The following is a 16,964-nucleotide window of genomic DNA, read 5'->3' on the forward strand; positions in this document are numbered from 1 at the left end:
AATCAACTGATCTGTTGACGTTAGCCGTTGTTTTTGAGTTGAGGAAGCTAAATACAATGTAGGAACCAGCTACATAAACAACACCAGAGGTTGCCTTGCTGGTCAAGTTGCGGATCACCTGTTTACGTTCACAAAGCTAATTCCCATTTCCTGCATAAAGGAGCCATGTGGGAAGTAAGAAAATAGTCTTGTCCATATTTCTTCAGTGTTCCCAATAAGCGACCCCAAATGTATTCGGCATTCTTGCTAGAAACACGTTTTTATTTATTATTTATCAAGAAAACAGTCCATCTATACGAAGTAATGTTGAATCTGACTCAAAGGTAGTTTTCATCTACCAGAAACATTTTTTGTAGACTTTGAAAATGATGAAATTGCTGTTTTTGATTCATTTATTCTGTGTGTTTTTAAGAGCTTTTGAATTTCTCTAAATTTGTGCTTTAATGTCCAGAGTTCTGCACTGTTCTCTTCAAGTGTAAGGGACCTGGACAATATATTTTACTTTATCAATTGATGCACAAAAAAAAAAAAAAATCATGTTTTGATGCTCCCCGTGTAACACCATTTGTGACAGAGTTCAGGGTTTGATCAAAACCAGTCCACTCAGACAGCCGGCTGTGTTAAATGTCCCTCCTACTCACTCCCCTCATGTATCTTTGCTGCTGGCTTCAGACTAAGCTAAAAGTAATACCTCTGTGTGTGTTTTTTTTTCTTTTTTGTATTTGTAGAGATTCAGCCGTCCCAGAGGCACTGGTGAGTATCTGACATATTTCACACTTTAATGCTTAAACCTAAAAAAACACTGACTCAGTTATCAAGCCAGTCTTAGTCCTAAATACCAGATAGCCTTGCAGACTCTGGTGTTATGAAGGCTGTAATCTATTATAACAGTGTTGGGAGGGGGGGGGGGGATCCTGTGTGTGTTTAATAAACGAGATGGATGGTGCAGGTTTCCTAAGTTTCTGTAAAAACTAAGAAATATCCTAGACTGTCTTGCTGGGACAGTGGACGTGAGTACACGTGAGGAAAAGTGTGTACGTGTTTTCCTACATGCAGGACTGTGTTAAGGGCGGTGGCAGTTTGTGTGTGACAGGGCTTTGGACGTGGCCTAAAATCCATCTGACAAACTGATGATGAAGCACAGAGTAAACAAAACGTCCTAAAATGACTGTGGCTGCTGTTCCATGCTGATCTGCACGTCTAGATTTTCTCATATGCAGTTTACAACAAGGTTTCTAAATGTTTGTGCAATAATTTACACATTTTTTCATGGTCAGTTCAACATTTGAATAGAGTAGATGGATATTATTTCCCCTATTGTGCGTTTTCCATACCTGGACTGGGAGATTTGTTTGGATAAGCAAACAGATTTCAATCTAAATATGAAGTCAGGACTGGGAAATACATTTTCTAAATACTAATCGGCATTTTAGAATCCGGGAAAACATTGCAAGCTAATACCTTTCACTTTTTAACGTTCACTAATGATTTGATCTAAGGAAAACATTCAATGTAAATTTAGATGCAAAACTCTATTGATAATAATCGCCGCATGTTGTAAATGACTAGAGAGCTTCCAATAAGCTATGCCCTAACATTTACCATAGAGGAAAAGTCATCTCCGGCATTTCAAATAGTTTAAATATCTATAAACATAAAGCAGTTTAGATCAAAGTAATTTGAGTAACAGCTTGCAGGCTAAAGTATATACTAATGCATTACAATGAAACATGCAATCTTTTTTAGTGCTTACATTGTAACTTTGCTGATGCACTGCTGTGAAAATATATTTGTTCCTTGCATACTTCTGCTGTTATTGCTTTTTTTCCTACTTTAATTTTTCAGATTATGAAACAAATTTACATGACAGACAAAGGTTACCAAGATGAGCTGAGGAAATTCAAAAGGCAGTTTTCTCTTGAGTAACATTTTTTTAATAGGAAAAATAATCCAAAGCAGCTGTCCACTTCTCAACATTCATAATCTCTGCGTTTGTTAAAATTCGCTCTCACTGTGGTCCTAAACCCTTAGAAATAGCTCATCTGTGCTATCTCATCTTGAATATGATGTGGTGCTTGTACTACATGTTGTCAGACAGGTTCTGTGCATCCAAGAAATTACTTTTTTCTTTTCTTAATTGTAAAAGAAACTCAGTAATGAGATATCTACATTATAAAGGTGTGCAGGTCATCTTGCGGCTGTCCGTGGAGCAATCATGTGGTTTTACTGCTGTGGATCGTTTATGGTGTAAAATCATTAGTGTCTTTGCGCTGACACTGAGCTCAAAAAGTCCCAGGTTATTTATTCCCTTTACTTTGTCTTGTATCATAGCTGTTGAGCTACATAATTAAGCTCCTAGAGAGTTTTGCAGCCTGAATATAACAGGTGAACCTCAACTAATAAAGTATTTGAACATATATCGTAACGTTATAGAAAAAGCAGCAGACATGTTGATGTCCTCTTAATTTCTTGTAGGTGACAGCCCAGTAAGAGACTTATTACTATCAGACTCTGCCAGGATGAACGTTAATACCTGGTCTGAGCAGGGCCTAATAATCTATAAACCTGTCACCACAATTACAACAGCGATCTTTAAACCTGATGTTTAAAAATACTGTTTGAATAAACCCCAAACCAGTTTCATGTGTGTCAGAGTTGAACTCCCCTTCATTTGTTTAATCTTTATGTAAAGCTCCTGAATAAATAACTTCAATTTAAATTACTCTCTCGGCTTCAAGACAGCTTTGTTTGAGCTCTTACCAAGATCCTGTTTGATGTGCAACAATTGTAAAATTCACTGACCCACACTGAACACTGTTTACCATTGGCGAGGTATGTTTACTCGTCCATTTTCTCTATTGAAAAGCTCCCCGTAAATGCTGGGCTACACCATGCCTGTGTGTCAGATATGCATCACTTGTTGCTGACGCAGCTGAGCCCAACTTTCTCCTGTTTATGTTCCTGTTTTCACAGAATTCGCCTCTGGAAGTGGACGACGAGGGATTTGTCATCAGAGCTGACAGCACTCAGAATGATATCCCTTTTTAGTCCATCTGAACATTGTTGAAAGGTTTTGTTGCAAATTGTACTGAAACTGTTACCATTTGGAGTCTGACCTCAATCTGATATTTGTGGAAGGAGCTAAAGATTAGGGTGATGGCAAGGAGGCCTTCCAGCCTCAAAACCATGGAGCTCATCATAAATAAATCAAATGTATCAGAGAAAACATGCAAAAAGCTTTTCAACAACTATAACGGTCTGAATCCAAATTTCTTCAATAATTATTGAGAATGTGTAAATACTTTTTGACATGCCAGTTTTGAGGTAGTAAATAAAACCTGATAATTTTAAACATTGATCCATTCTTTTAGCATCTTTTAAGAAATTAGTGTCTTAGCTCCTATCAGAAACAAACTTTTTGGTTACATAAAAACAAATTTAAATCAAAATCTGCTGGAGGGATGAATATTGTTAAAATTATACAATGTAAAAAAATAAATAAAAAAAAAAAATAGAAACATGCCACAGCAAATCTGTGTTGTTCTGACTTCAGGTTCATTTATGTCTGAGTCAGTCTGTAAACAGCCCTATTCGCACGGCATTAGTTTTACCTAGGGACCTCATGCAATAAATTACCCCTCTACGTCTGCATTCGCACGGGATAACCATGGCCTGAGATTTGCAGAAGTTTACGGACATCTCTGCTCCTTGTTGCGCATTTGAGCGGCTGTGTAATAGAAGCAGTTCAGCCAACACTCTGCTTATAAGTAGAGTGTTGTCTCTGGGCCCTTTTTTTTTTTTTTTTTAGTTTTTTTTAAGTTGCTGGTAGTTTTTGTGAGTTGCAGTTTTTGGAATCGTTTGTTAATGTGCAGTCGCTTATTTGGCTTGTTTTTTTTTTTTTTTCTCAAGAGCTATACCTCGTTCTGTTGTTGCACTTTACAGACAGCTAAATACAGTTATACCTTTTCTATACTGTATAAATTCATGCATTTATACAGTATAGAAAAGGGCTCTGTAATACTGAGTGGCGGATTGCTTATGGTTTTTTTTTTTTTCCGATAGGGTTTTGCTGCACTGTGACCCAGGGTTTTCTAAACACTACAATGCGACATCCATTCTTTACCAAACGCAAATAGAAATGTGCCCAGAAAACCAAAAAAAACTGCCTATCCACGTATCGGATCCTGTCCATTTCTGTCCAAATCACAGAGTTGCCTATTCACATTAGATTAGTATTATCACAGGATTTCAGCAACGTAAAGTAGGTCATTTGTGGGGGAATTTTTACTTTATGGATTACTGACATGGCGTATTCGCATGGTATTAAAAACACAGACAATCTCCGTAATTTATTACAAATCAGATGTGGTTCCTAGGTAACACTAATCCCGTGCGAATAGGACATAATTAAAGATGATTTTACTAAATTAAGGTCCGTTAATGAGTTGGTGATGCTCTGAAGACTAGGGAGAAATTCAGGAAGGTTTCCAATTATCCAGCATAATATTCTACATTTACAGGTTTAATAAATGTAGGGTCAAGCAACTGTAAAGATCTTATTTATATCTTAATATACTCCACTTTTTAATTAAAAATCAGGTAAAGTCCGTTGTCTGGTTTGGGAACTTTTCCATCACAGCACCGCAGATCTGATCCTTTTTATCAATTAAAGCACGATGCTAAAAATGCAAGACTGTTCCTGCATGCGTGCATTTGGCTGAGCCAAGAGAAAGGGTAGATTCAGCCAATAAAGTAACTAAAAAGTCTTCTCGATTTAAAGATGATTTGAAAAATGAATCTAATGTGGTTTTGTGTCTTCAAAGCCAAACGCCATTGCTTTCCAGCACCGTTTGCAGTGTGCGCTTGTTTTTCTTGACCCTTCCTCCTGTACGCTGCTCTGAGAAGGAGGACAACTTCTACTCCAGCGATTCGGACTTCGATGACGAGGAACCGAAGAAGTTCCACATCCAAATCAGACCCGTAGCCAGCAGCAGTCGCAGCAACTCTGTCGCCACTGAGAAGGAGCTGAAAGCCACCGTGGGGACGTTGACGCTGCCGCCCAACAGAGGAGCAAGGCAGCAGGTGAGTCTCTGGGTCTGCTGTTGGCTTTAAGCAAATAAATTCACAGAACTAAGTACGGGCACAGATCGAGCAGAAACATTGTTGAATTAATTTGGGTAATTTTTCCCCCCCCAGATGCCAGTGAAGCGGCATCTCTCGAGTAAGTTTAATTCATTCACTAATTCCTTATCTCTGTTTTTTGAAATTATTTTCTGCTTTCAACATTCAAACGATTAGCTTCCTGCAACATACAGTGCTGTGAAGAAAAGTACCCCCCCCTTTCATATTTCTTCTTTGAAATAATGATGACATTTATTGAGGAAACGGCCATGAAGGGTTCAGGATTGCTTACAATCAGTCTTTTACATCACAATGGAGGACTTTTAGCCCGCTCTTGTTTTCATTCAGCCTAACTGGAGGGTTTTGGGTCTGAACCACATGTTTGAGGTCATCGGCATCTCAGCCATAGCCTCGTGAGACCATCCTGATTTCGCGAGCTTTCAAGGTTTCACTCGCAGATCAGTCTGGCTACTCTCCGTTAAAGAAAATTTGGAGCCGTTCACCAAACGAACGTCCAATCAGCGTTGGCTTTGAGGCGGGTTGAGGTGTGACGCAACGAGAAGCGCGACAGTTCAGTCTAAAGAACATGGCGGCTTCAGCCGATGAAACTAGCGTTAGCGTGGCTATTGAGCAAGTTTTATCGGAATTACAGAGTATTTCTTTGCTGAGCTAACAAGCCTTTACCTGCAGCAGCAAGAGTAGCTTGGCTTGTGGTTGTGTTTTCGTCGTCGCTCTGTTACGAGCGACGACGAATCTGATTGGTTCATTTGGCCCGTCTATCACCAACATAGGCCAATCAGCTAACCAGTATTTTCGCCCCTTCCCAAAATCACTTCAACGGAAGGTTTCCAGATGGATATGCGGAGCAAATCTATCTGGCGGCGTCAGGTTATCTCAGCCAGACTTTGACTAGGACTCAGTTCTTTGTCCTGCTGTATAACTGAGTTGGCCCTGAGCTTAACGTCAGAAAAGGATTTTGGGAATTTGTGGTGGGGAGCAGAATTTCAGGTTCTCCACGTCCTGAAGCAGCAACGCAGTCCCACACCATTACAGTAACGCCACTTTAGATATATTTCCTTTTTAAAAATGTTATTATGCCACATGTGATGAGACACACACCTTTCAAATAGTTCCTGGAAACATCAACCTCATGGTTTCCCTTTTTGTGCATAATGGCTCTTATTGTGGTTTGCTGACATCCTAAAACCTTTAAAAAGAACTAATGGCTCTGGTATCCTTTCCAAACTCTTAGCTCTTAATTAATTTGTTTGTAATCTGTTCTTGAACTTCCTTATATTGGAGTGTGCTTTGACTTTTGATATATTTTGGCCTACTTTGTGTTGTTAAACACGTTGTTTTAGTGAAGCTATGATTGTAAAAGTCTGGCCTACGTGTGACTTTTGATATTGAGGCAAAAATGTGGTTAATTATTTGATTCATATAGTAACAAGTGGGGTGCAATTATATTTTCAAATAGGTCCAGGTTGGTTTGAAAATTCCTTTTCTCTTAAGTAATATCTCTCATAAAAAGAAAAAAAACACTCATGTTATCATTGTCTGATGTTAATCTTAGTTTGATCTGAAACATTTACAGGTAACAAAAAAAGCAAAAACAGAAGAGATGTTTAAGGGGGAAATATTTTATCCCAGCACTGTTTGGGCGTCCTGTGTAAACTTTGCGGCGTGTGTTTGGCTAAATGCCGCTGATGGTTGAAATGTTTTTTTGCTGCGTGGCTAAAGGAAACTCCAGCGCAGCGGGAGGCCGATCAGAAGAAAGCGACGCTGCCAGTCACAGGGGTGAGTCCGCAGTTTTTTTTAATTCAAACCGAAACTGCAGATCAGCTCAAAGCGAAACTACGTGCAATGCTGGTGAATTCTTGTAAGTCACCTGTTTCTGAGAATATTTGTGTCTGTCTACAAGATGCATTATCTATATAGAGACAGTTATAAACAAGAAATTAAAAAAAAATCTAAACTTTTTTCCTTCAGGTATTTCTATTTATTCGCCTACATTTATTTTGTTTATTAGCTGCAAAAGTCTTCAGTCATAGCTGATCTGAAAAATCGGCCCCATTAATGATCAGTGCAAAAAGGGAACTAAAAGTAAGTAAAATATTCTTAAAATTTGTGTAATTTACCTTAATTTGAGCAGCTAAATAAGACTATTTGCCAATGAAATGAGAATTTCTCCCCCTAAGATAAGATAATTAGACATCCTGCACTTGAAATAAGATGATGGAGATTAATTGTTCTTATTTTAAGTGCAAAATTATTATTCTATTGGCCAATAGTCTGATTTATCAGCTCAAATCAATGAAAAATACACTATTTTAAAGAGGATTTTACCTACTTTTAGTTCCCTTTTTGCAGTGATGCAAGGGGGCGTATTTTATATAAACCTACCAGCTGCGCCACCAGAGAGCACAAGTAGAAAAATTAGATTCAGAAAGGTTCAGAGGAAATTCTTAATTTTATTGTAGAAGACGTTATCAGAAATATGTGTATCGAAAACAATACGTTTGACCTTAAGTGGGTTTAACAGCTGGGCTTGCATTCAGCAGCTGGTGGATAAAGGTTACTGCCTGAAAAAGATCAGATCTGGTTAGAGGCTTGAACTTTCTATTTCCATCCACGATGTTTCGGTTTCTGACGAAGGTGAAAAACCAGTCCTCCTCCTCATCTCTGCCACTTTTCTGCAGGGCCCTGACAGAGGAGCCCTCTCGGCCCCCCCGTAGACAGTAAATCTCTTCATTAGTTGACCTCACACGAGCCGCTCCTCTCCCATTAGTCTCAGGCGACTCGGCTCGTGCTCCGACGCTTGATTTATCACCAGTCGGGTCATTATCTGCCAGCAGGTTGGGCAGGAGTGGGAGGATGCATCCTGCTGCAGCCCAGCTGCAGGGAGCCTGACAAATCCAGCAGCAGCAGATTAATACGCCTCCTCGACAGAGTTGTTGCAGCTCACTGATGCCAGGATAACTGCTTGTATTTATTGCAGAGGAGCTACTGGCTGATGGGTTTCCTCCCTTGTGTCGCCTCCTCTCAGCTCTTTGAGGAAGATTGCTGATTAATCCTGATTAGGCAATCTCCTTTACTGTGAGGCTGTTTATCTGACGTCTGTGCGGTTTCTTTGCAGATGGGGAGCAGGAAGGTCTGCGCAGGTCCACCTCCAGCCCCGATCACAGCAGGTGAGACGAGCCTGCCTTTGGACTCGTGGCTTTATTTCCTGTTTGTCTCTCTTTGCAGGGCAGAGAGACACATTTAGAGGTTGAGCTGTGTCATTATTGGCCTTTTCAGGAGTCTGAAGCTCCCCAGGCTTTCACCTTAGGCCTCAAGGCTCCCTGCATCAGTCGGTTATTTTTATCCGTCGACAGCTCAGTGCTCAGTGCCTTGTTTTTCACAGCGTTATTTGCTGCTCCTGCGTTTCCCCTGGAGCTCGGAGAAGAAAAACTTTCTTTTTACTTTAACTAGGGCTGAACAATTAATCGCATTTTCAATATAATCGCGATTAAAAAAAAAAACGCAATTTCCAAATCGCAGAGTCTGCAATTTTTGGCTATGTAACAATTAGTGAATCAGACGCGTCCATTAGGTGTTGGTAAAATGTTTAAAGTGGGTTTGCCTCCACATGGAAGGGAAGACAGTTGCAGCAGTGAGATAATCTAATTTTATTACTTGTTTTAGAGTTTATATAATCATACATAGCATTAAGTACAGGTCAATCAGTTTAATACATAGACTTGTTTGTTGGTTGCACTTTATGTTCAACAAGGATCAATGTCCAAATCAACTAAAAGCTGTTCTCTTGAATAACATTTTGATTAATAGAAACATTAAAAATTCTTGTTTAAAATGGTCCTTGTTGACAAACATCTTTATTTAGAAGCCATTTTTGTTGCTTGTGGTTAATGCAGAGAAAAGTCAAAATTGCAATTTTGGTTGAAATATATCGTAGGCAGAACGCAATTATTACTGCTCCGAGTTTAGATGCTGCGGGTCTTTTAGCAACTAATTTGCACAGCGAGGAAACAAGTTGATTTATTGTTTGTATATGTTTAAATAGACATGATAAATTAAACTGGGGAAAAAAATGGCATTAAATCGCAATATTAAGAAAAAAAATCGCAATTAGATTATTTTCCAAAATCGTTCAGCCCTTACTTTAACTGTGTTCAAAAACGCTGTGAATGAGTGACATGTAAATTAACACCATAAGATTCAGTTTAACGTAATTTTAATTAAAACAAACAACACAAATTGTACATCAATTGTGAAGTCAAAAGAATAGCAGTTGCTAAATATTTGACAAAATAAAATGTTTGCAAAATAAAAGGCACCTGATTAGGAAATGGAGTTCACCTGTGTTTAATTTGACCGAGCTATAAATCTAGAGGTCCTTTTGATAACAAGCATCAGTGAATAAATGGCGTCATGAAGACCAAGGAACACGGCAGACAGGTCAGGATCATTTCGTAGGGAATGTAGACGAAAACAAAACTGCAGAGATACTCATTCTAACTCTGGAGGAGCTGCAGAGATCAACGCCTCAGGTGGAAAATACCCGTTTACATGATAGCTTTTTATCAGGAACTCCACAAATCTTTATGGTCAGGTGACAAAAAGCTATAAGAAGTGCAAACACGACTAAATTTACACTGCAAAACACTGTATTTTTTGCAATTAAAAAATCCTTTCTCCAAAATGTATGCTGCGCCTTATATATCATTACTTGTTGTGCTTACTGACTGACTTTATGTGGTACAATGCACTCAAAAATCTGTTAAAAAGTGTAAGTAGGACTTGGGTTAGCAACGAAGCTGCTCTGCTCAGGATATTCTGAGTGTTACGGTGAGCTGTGTCACTACCTGATCGGACCACTGAGCTGTCTACAAGACTGCCTGACTGTAATGTCTAAACTAGAGGTGCATTCAGAAGGAGCTGGGCTTGGACCCTTAGTTCCTAAGACAGAATCTCTGAATGCTTTGGCAGAACGTTGTTCTGAACAGCTCCACGCTCCCAGCTTTGTGGGAACGGTGTGGAGATGACGCCTTCCTCTTCCAACATGGCTGCTCTCCAGAGCACAAAGCTACAGTAGGTCCTTACAGACATGGATGAGAGAGTTTGCTGTGGATGACCTCGACTCATCCTAGAAAACCCCTCTGGGATGAATTAAGAGCGGAGACAGAGAACCAGGCCTTCTTGTCCAACATCAGTCTGAGAAAAAGAAAATCCTATAAACAATCCAGAACCTCGTGGACTGCCTTCCTAGAAGAGATGAAGCTGTTCCGGCTGCAAAGGGGGACCAACATCATGTTGAGCAGCTATGGATTGGGAATGGGACGTCACTTAAATTCATACGCGAGTCAAAGCAGGATGGTCTGTGCTCCAGGAACCAGATAAATAGTTGTTTTGTTTATGATTAAAACTTTAGAAATACAGTTTGTCATCATCTTTCCCTCCTGTGTTTTTCATCGGCCTTCAGTTCCCTCCTCTCCCAGTTACACCACTGCTCACGTCGTTTGTTCTTCCTCTCCTCCGTCAGGTTGGGCTCGACGGCGTCGGGTTCAGACAGCCTGTTCGGCCCGCCGCTGGAGTTGGCCTTCAAGTCCAAAAGCTTCGACGGCCGAGATCAGTTCAGAGACCAGAACACCTTCGGTGCCTCTGAATGTAAGAAAAGTTGATTTCTTCATCGTTCGCCTTGGCATAAATGAGAGACAAACATAACGAACGAACATTTTCACCGACCATCGCCAAGCCTGGACCAATATGAAAAAAATATTTACACATAAATAACAAAAAAAAAACACATAGTTTTATTTATTTTATTCAAAATAGAAACGTATTCATAGAGCTGCTAAAACAATACACCATATTGTTTGAGTTACAGTCATAATTATAGCAATTGGGGCTTTTTAATTTAACTGTATTTATAAAAAAAAAAGTATGATTCTGATTTAATTGGCCTCCATCTGTTTAATAGTAGCATGTATTAAGCAGAAAGTATTACACCTTCACCATTTTGCTCTCAGAGTAACGCTGAGAGCTAATGTCAGCTGGTGAACTATTCAGGCTACAGTCCAGGTTTGCAGTATTTAACAGTAGCTATGTTTACACGCACAAAGTTTCATGATGGGATTAAAATGCGTTCAGATTAAATAATCGGGTTGTACCGCTTATATTTGCACACAATCAATTAATCCAATCTTAATGTACGTTTATATGCACCTGGATTTATTCAGAATAGAACCACTGCAACATGCGCAGTTATCAAATTCGCCTAAAAAAAAAAACCAGAAGTACTTCCACTGCAAAAACAGAACAAAAAATAAGCCGAATTTTCTTGAAATAAGTGTATTTGCCTTTGATTGGAGCAGGTAAATAGGATTATCTGCCAGTAGAATTGGATTATTTTCACTTAAAACAGCAACAACTCATCTCCATCATCTTATTTCAAGTGCATTATATCTAATTATCTTTTTTTAAGGGTGAAAAAACTCATTCCATTGGCAGATTATCTTGTTTACCTGCTCAAATCAAGGACAAATACACTCTTTTTAAGAAAATGTACTTACTTTTAGTTCCGTTTTTGCAGTGTCCGTCTTTGCTAAACTACAAAAATTGTTTGTTTGTCTTCTGAGCGCCCAGCCTCGACTTACTTGATGTTCTAATTATGGTTTAAACGTTACTGAATAAGCAACAGTTTTGAGCTTTTATTTTTCTGAACAGAAAGGTTGGATCTGGAGCCACGACAGTTTTGCTTCCCGACGTATTTCCGCCGCTCACCAACGTGGAAAATCACTCAGATCAGTTTGCCACTTTCTGATTAACGGACAAGCATTTACACGCACGTTGATCAGATTATCAATCAGCATAAACCTCCCCTCTCATTCAGATTACAGTTTCATTCTGAATAAGCTTAATCCAATCATCATATTCCGATGTGTGTGTTTACATTACGCTTTTTTTTTTTTTCCGGTCGGCCGTTTATTCTCTCTATAAGAGTTAGTTTGTCTTCCGAGTGACCAGGCTGGACTTGCACAATGTTCTATTTAAGGTTGAAACGTTACTGAGTAAACAACAATTTTGAGCTCTTTTATTTTATTTTTTGTATCTGGAGCTACGACAGTTTTGCCTCCCGACGTATTTCCGCCGCTCACCAACACGGAAATACGTCACGTTATGTCGGGCGCACTCAAGTCAGTTTACCACATTCAGAATAACTTGAGGCTGAGAAGATTAGATTATCAATCGGCATAAACCTCTCCTCTCATTCAGATTACAGTTTAATTCTGATTGGCTTGTTTACACAAAGCATTTTTATTCCGATTTCTTTTGTCCATGTAAGCGTAGCTATTGTTACCTTTACAGGAGTGATGGGTGGCGCTCCTTTAGTTTCCCAATAAGTCCGTTTGGAAATGATTCCAATCCGCTGAAATGTTTCGTCTTGGATGCAAAGTAAAAATGTAAAGGATGCACATAAAAGGCGTTTATAAATGTGTTTTACTTTATTGAGACAGTAAAAACAACATTTAGGCTACGTTCACACTGCAGCCTGAAGTGACCCAATTCCAATTTTTTTTTTTTGCCCATATGTGACCTGGATCTGATCTTTTTATGACAGTCTGAACAACAAAGATCTGATTTTTTTCAAATGCGACCTGTGTCTGCAATAATCCATTTTATCCATAATCCATCCAGTTTATTTTCGTAAACACTGAGCACGCTTGCTACGTGTAACGTCATTGCGTCCTCAACTGCACATGCAGGACACTTAGGTTGAACACATTCAGTTCACACAGGAGATCACATACAAGTCGCATATATTTAGAAATGTGAACGACCTCGCAAAAAAATCCTATTTCACATAAAAATCTGAATTGAGCATTAAGACCTGCAGTGTGAACGTAGCCTCAGAGCAGCAGATGACCGCACCAGAGTGTCGGCTGACAGGTTGATGATAAATAAATAAATATAAAACAAATAAAACAGCCTCATATGTTCATAATTGAGGTAACGCTCGTCCCTCTTTGTCATGAAATCTGTGTTTTATCTCTTTAGGTTTCGATATTTGACTCGTTTTAGCTGCTGATGCTTTATTTTGCCTTTCAGATGCTGCCTTCTCATCCGATTCATCGTCTCCGGAGAACGTTGAAGACTCTGGCCTGGACTCTCCTTCCCATCAGACTCTTGGTCCGTCTCCTGAGCTGGCGGGCTGGGCCGCCTGGCCCCCCCTGACTAAAGACCAGACGCTGGGCCGACCTGCGGACCCTTTCCTCTCTGCTTTCCACGAGCCCTCGTCCGGCCGCAGCTCCAACTCGCAGGACGACTCCGCTAACATCTGGTCTGTCGTCTCCACGCGCCCATCGCGGGCCCCCCCGGACATGGACCCCACGCCTGTGCGGTTCCCGGCGTTCCCCCAGTCCCTCGCCCCGGCTGAGGTGGAGTCGTCGGTGTGGAACTGCAAACACATTCCCGCAGAGGACCCCTTCTTCTCCGGCTTCGAGAGGACGGAGACGTTAAACCTGTCCGACGACGCCTGGACGCGCCCGCCGCCTCGCCGCTCCCAGGACGCTCGCGGAGACCCGTTCTCCCCCGCTGACACTAAAACCCTCCTGCCCCCTTCCTCCTCCTCCTCATCGTCCTCTTCCTCTAACCGTAAAGAGCGGGACAGGAAGCGAGACCGCAGCCTGCCGCCGCCCGTCACGTCCGACGACCCGTTTGCCATCACGATGATCGGTAGTCCGACTCACCAGTCGTCTCTGGCGGCGGCGGCCGGGATGGTTCCTCCACGCGGCAGCAGGCCGGGGGGCGACGCGGCGCTGGCTCAGCCCAAAAAGGAGCCGACCCACTGGAAGTCTGTCCACAACCCCTTCAGCGACAGCGGGGGCTCCAGGTCACATGACGGCGGCGCCAAGGCGGACGGCGGCGGAGGAGAGCGCAGGAAGCACAGGTCATCGGAGAGCGAGCCCCGCAGGAACGCGCCCCCCCTCACCAGACACTCAGGACCCCAGGAGGACCTGTGCTTCTCCACGGACAAAGACGAGGACTGCCTGGACCTCGGCGCCCAGATGACGGCCTGCGGCGTCGCCTCCCACAAAGGTACCGCCGGGTTTACCGCCAAATAAAAATACGTTTATTTATTAACGTTCACGTTTAGTTACGACTGCTAATGTTATGTTGCTGCAAAACTCAACTAGTAGAGGGCAACAAGATCACCCAAGCATTTTAATGTTTTGATTTTCTCATTTGATTATACACTAACTTACTTTCACAGGGTGCTTGTGCAAGTCTTGAAAGTCTTAATAAGTATGGAATTTTGAAACGCTGTTTTCCAGACCTTGAAAAGTCTTGAATTTTGTGTGAAAGTCTTAATAAAGTATGGGGAAATAAAATGTGTGGTAGAATTTTACAGTAATGAGAAATAGGAAGGTAGGCTATAAAACTATAATTTTACTAACTGGTCATGTACTGTATTAGCCTAATGGAATCAAACACTTTTTGTACTTGTGATTTTCATGTTTTTAAACGTTTTCATCAGTAAAAGCACAATTTACTGTGAATAATGCATTTGTTCATTGAATACTAGCCTATAAAAATTAACATTTCTAATAAACAGTTTGTACAATCTCAACCAATGAAGTAGGCAGTAGGCACACAAGTATACAAGTACATAAAGTTAAGGTCTTGGGGAAAAAAAATATCAGTTTTAAAAAAGTCTGGAAAAAGTCTGGAATTTTAATTTGGAAAAAGAGCAAGCACCCTGTTTCAGGTAAGTTAATTAATATTAACTTACCTGAAAGTAGTTTTTTTTTTTTATCATCTAAAATAAAAAAACTAAGACAAAAGGAAAATTTTATCAACTAAAATAATATAATTTATTATTATTTATGAAGCGTTTGAGATCTTCTTCTTGTTTGACCTCATGGTCTGTTAAGTTTCAGACACATTTTAAATTTTTTATCAGATTTTATTAAATCAATTAACTTCTTGTAATTTCTTGTATGCAGAGAAGATTAAAAATGAAACAGACAAAATAAGATCCCGTCACTTACATGAGCAGAATAACAGACATAGGTTCTAAAATGGGATCCTTTTGGGATTAAAGATCTAAAATGAGATTTACTGAGTTTCACGAAAGTAGCTTAAATTTGAACTTTTTTACTTTCCTCTGGTGTAACGTCTGAGCTGATGTTACAGGGAGAGAAGAACTTCTCATGTAAACATGCTGGATGGAGCGAAACATTTAATTAGCTTTGTTTACATGCACAGAAATTCACAATCGTATGAAAATGTATTCGGCTTAAATAATCGAATTGTACCGTTTTATATGGGCACACAATCAATTAATACGATCATAATGTGCTTTTATGTGCACCAGGTTTTATTAAGACTAGAACCACTCTGACATGCGCAGTCATCAAATTCCCCTAAAAAAAAACACAGAAGAAGAACTACTTCCATCTTTGCTCAACAACAAAAAATACTAATAGAAGCAGTATTATACGAGTTAGTTTGTCTTCCCAGTGGCCAGGCTGGACTTGCACAACGTTCTAATTAAGGTTAAAATGTTACTGAGTAAAAAACAATTTTTAGCTCTTTTATTTTATTTTATTTTTTGTATCTGGAGCCACGACAGTTTTGCTTCCTGACGTATTTCCGCCGCTCACCAACACGGGAATACGTCACGTTATGTCGGGCGCACTTCGGTCAGTTCACCACATTCAGAATAACTTGAGGCTGAGAAGTGTTGATCAGATTATCAATCAGCATAAACCTCTCCTCTCATTCAGATTACAGTTTAATTCTGATTGGCTTTTCAAAAAAAAAGTAAAAAAACAAAGCAACTGGACTTGTTTTCCGTAGTTGAAGACAAGTCCAGTTGCTTTGTTTTTTTTACTTTTTTTGGAATGACCATGACCTGGATGACTGAGAATCTTCACCAGCATTCTGATTGGCTTATTTACATGAAGCATTTTTATTCCGATTTCTTTTCTCCATGTAAGCGTAGCTGCAGTTTTATTTGATGCAGGTCCATCTTGGTCACGTTTGTTGCTCGGTTCCTTTTGGCTGGCCTCGGTTCTGCGGTGCCCGCTGTGTTTTTGACACCGTCAGACAGTAAATTTGCTTGTGTTTGATGCTAATTTGCTACTTTTGTCTCCGTAAGGGTCCAAACAGCACTACAGGTCGGACACGACCGAAGTGACTCCTGCTGCCCCTCAAAGAGTGGCTCGGGTCAAAAGGTCCACAGCCCGACTCAGCGGCACTGAGAGAGTGAGTCGCCGTCATCAGTCCCCCCCCCCCCCCCCCCCCCCACGCCCGCTGTCTGATTTAACAAGGCCGCTTTAAAGATGGCCGCCATCATCGTGTCCGTCTGTGTTTCAGTCCCGCTCTCTGTGTTCCTCCCCGCTGCCGGAGCCCAGCCGCTCCCTCACCTCCTCCTCCTCCTCCAGCCCCAGCGACTGGGGGACTCAGGCCCGGGACGGGGAGTGGGGGGTGCAGAACCGAGGACCCAGCCCCGCCAGAGTGGGGCAGGCCTCCCCGCTGCCTTACCAGCACCAGGACCAGCCACAGAGGCAGAGTAAGTTCACAACCATGATGAACCCATTTAGACCTGTGGCTCTTTACACCTTCAGCTTTGGCTCTTAAAATGCAGGAGGGGAAGTTGGTCAGTGTTTCTAAATGTAAAGGTAATTTAAAATTGCTCGCTTTAGGATAGGGCTGAACAATTAATCGCATTTTCTATATAATCGCGATTTAAAAAAACGCAATTTCCAAATCGCAGAGTCTGCAATTTTTGGCTATGTAACAATTAGGGAATTAGACGCGTCCATTAGGTGTTGGTA

General features: G+C 40.8%; 1 protein-coding gene across 1 annotated transcript in view; it reads left to right on the plus strand.

Annotated features, from left to right (window-relative positions):
* The window catches only part of fcho1 (FCH and mu domain containing endocytic adaptor 1), a 78,995-nt gene that overhangs the window by 50,902 nt on the left and 11,129 nt on the right, over positions 1-16,964 (plus strand). Inside the window, exons 11-20 of the mRNA XM_036140946.1 lie at positions 729-753; positions 2,974-3,034; positions 4,892-5,082; positions 5,197-5,221; positions 6,862-6,918; positions 8,258-8,309; positions 10,664-10,788; positions 13,231-14,220; positions 16,286-16,392; positions 16,504-16,699. Of these exons, the coding sequence (XP_035996839.1) occupies positions 729-753; positions 2,974-3,034; positions 4,892-5,082; positions 5,197-5,221; positions 6,862-6,918; positions 8,258-8,309; positions 10,664-10,788; positions 13,231-14,220; positions 16,286-16,392; positions 16,504-16,699 (1,829 nt within the window). The remainder of the gene's footprint in view (positions 1-728; positions 754-2,973; positions 3,035-4,891; positions 5,083-5,196; positions 5,222-6,861; positions 6,919-8,257; positions 8,310-10,663; positions 10,789-13,230; positions 14,221-16,285; positions 16,393-16,503; positions 16,700-16,964) is intronic.

Source organism: Fundulus heteroclitus, chromosome 9 (genome assembly GCF_011125445.2).
Source record: "Fundulus heteroclitus isolate FHET01 chromosome 9, MU-UCD_Fhet_4.1, whole genome shotgun sequence".
Lineage (NCBI taxonomy): Eukaryota > Metazoa > Chordata > Actinopteri > Cyprinodontiformes > Fundulidae > Fundulus > Fundulus heteroclitus.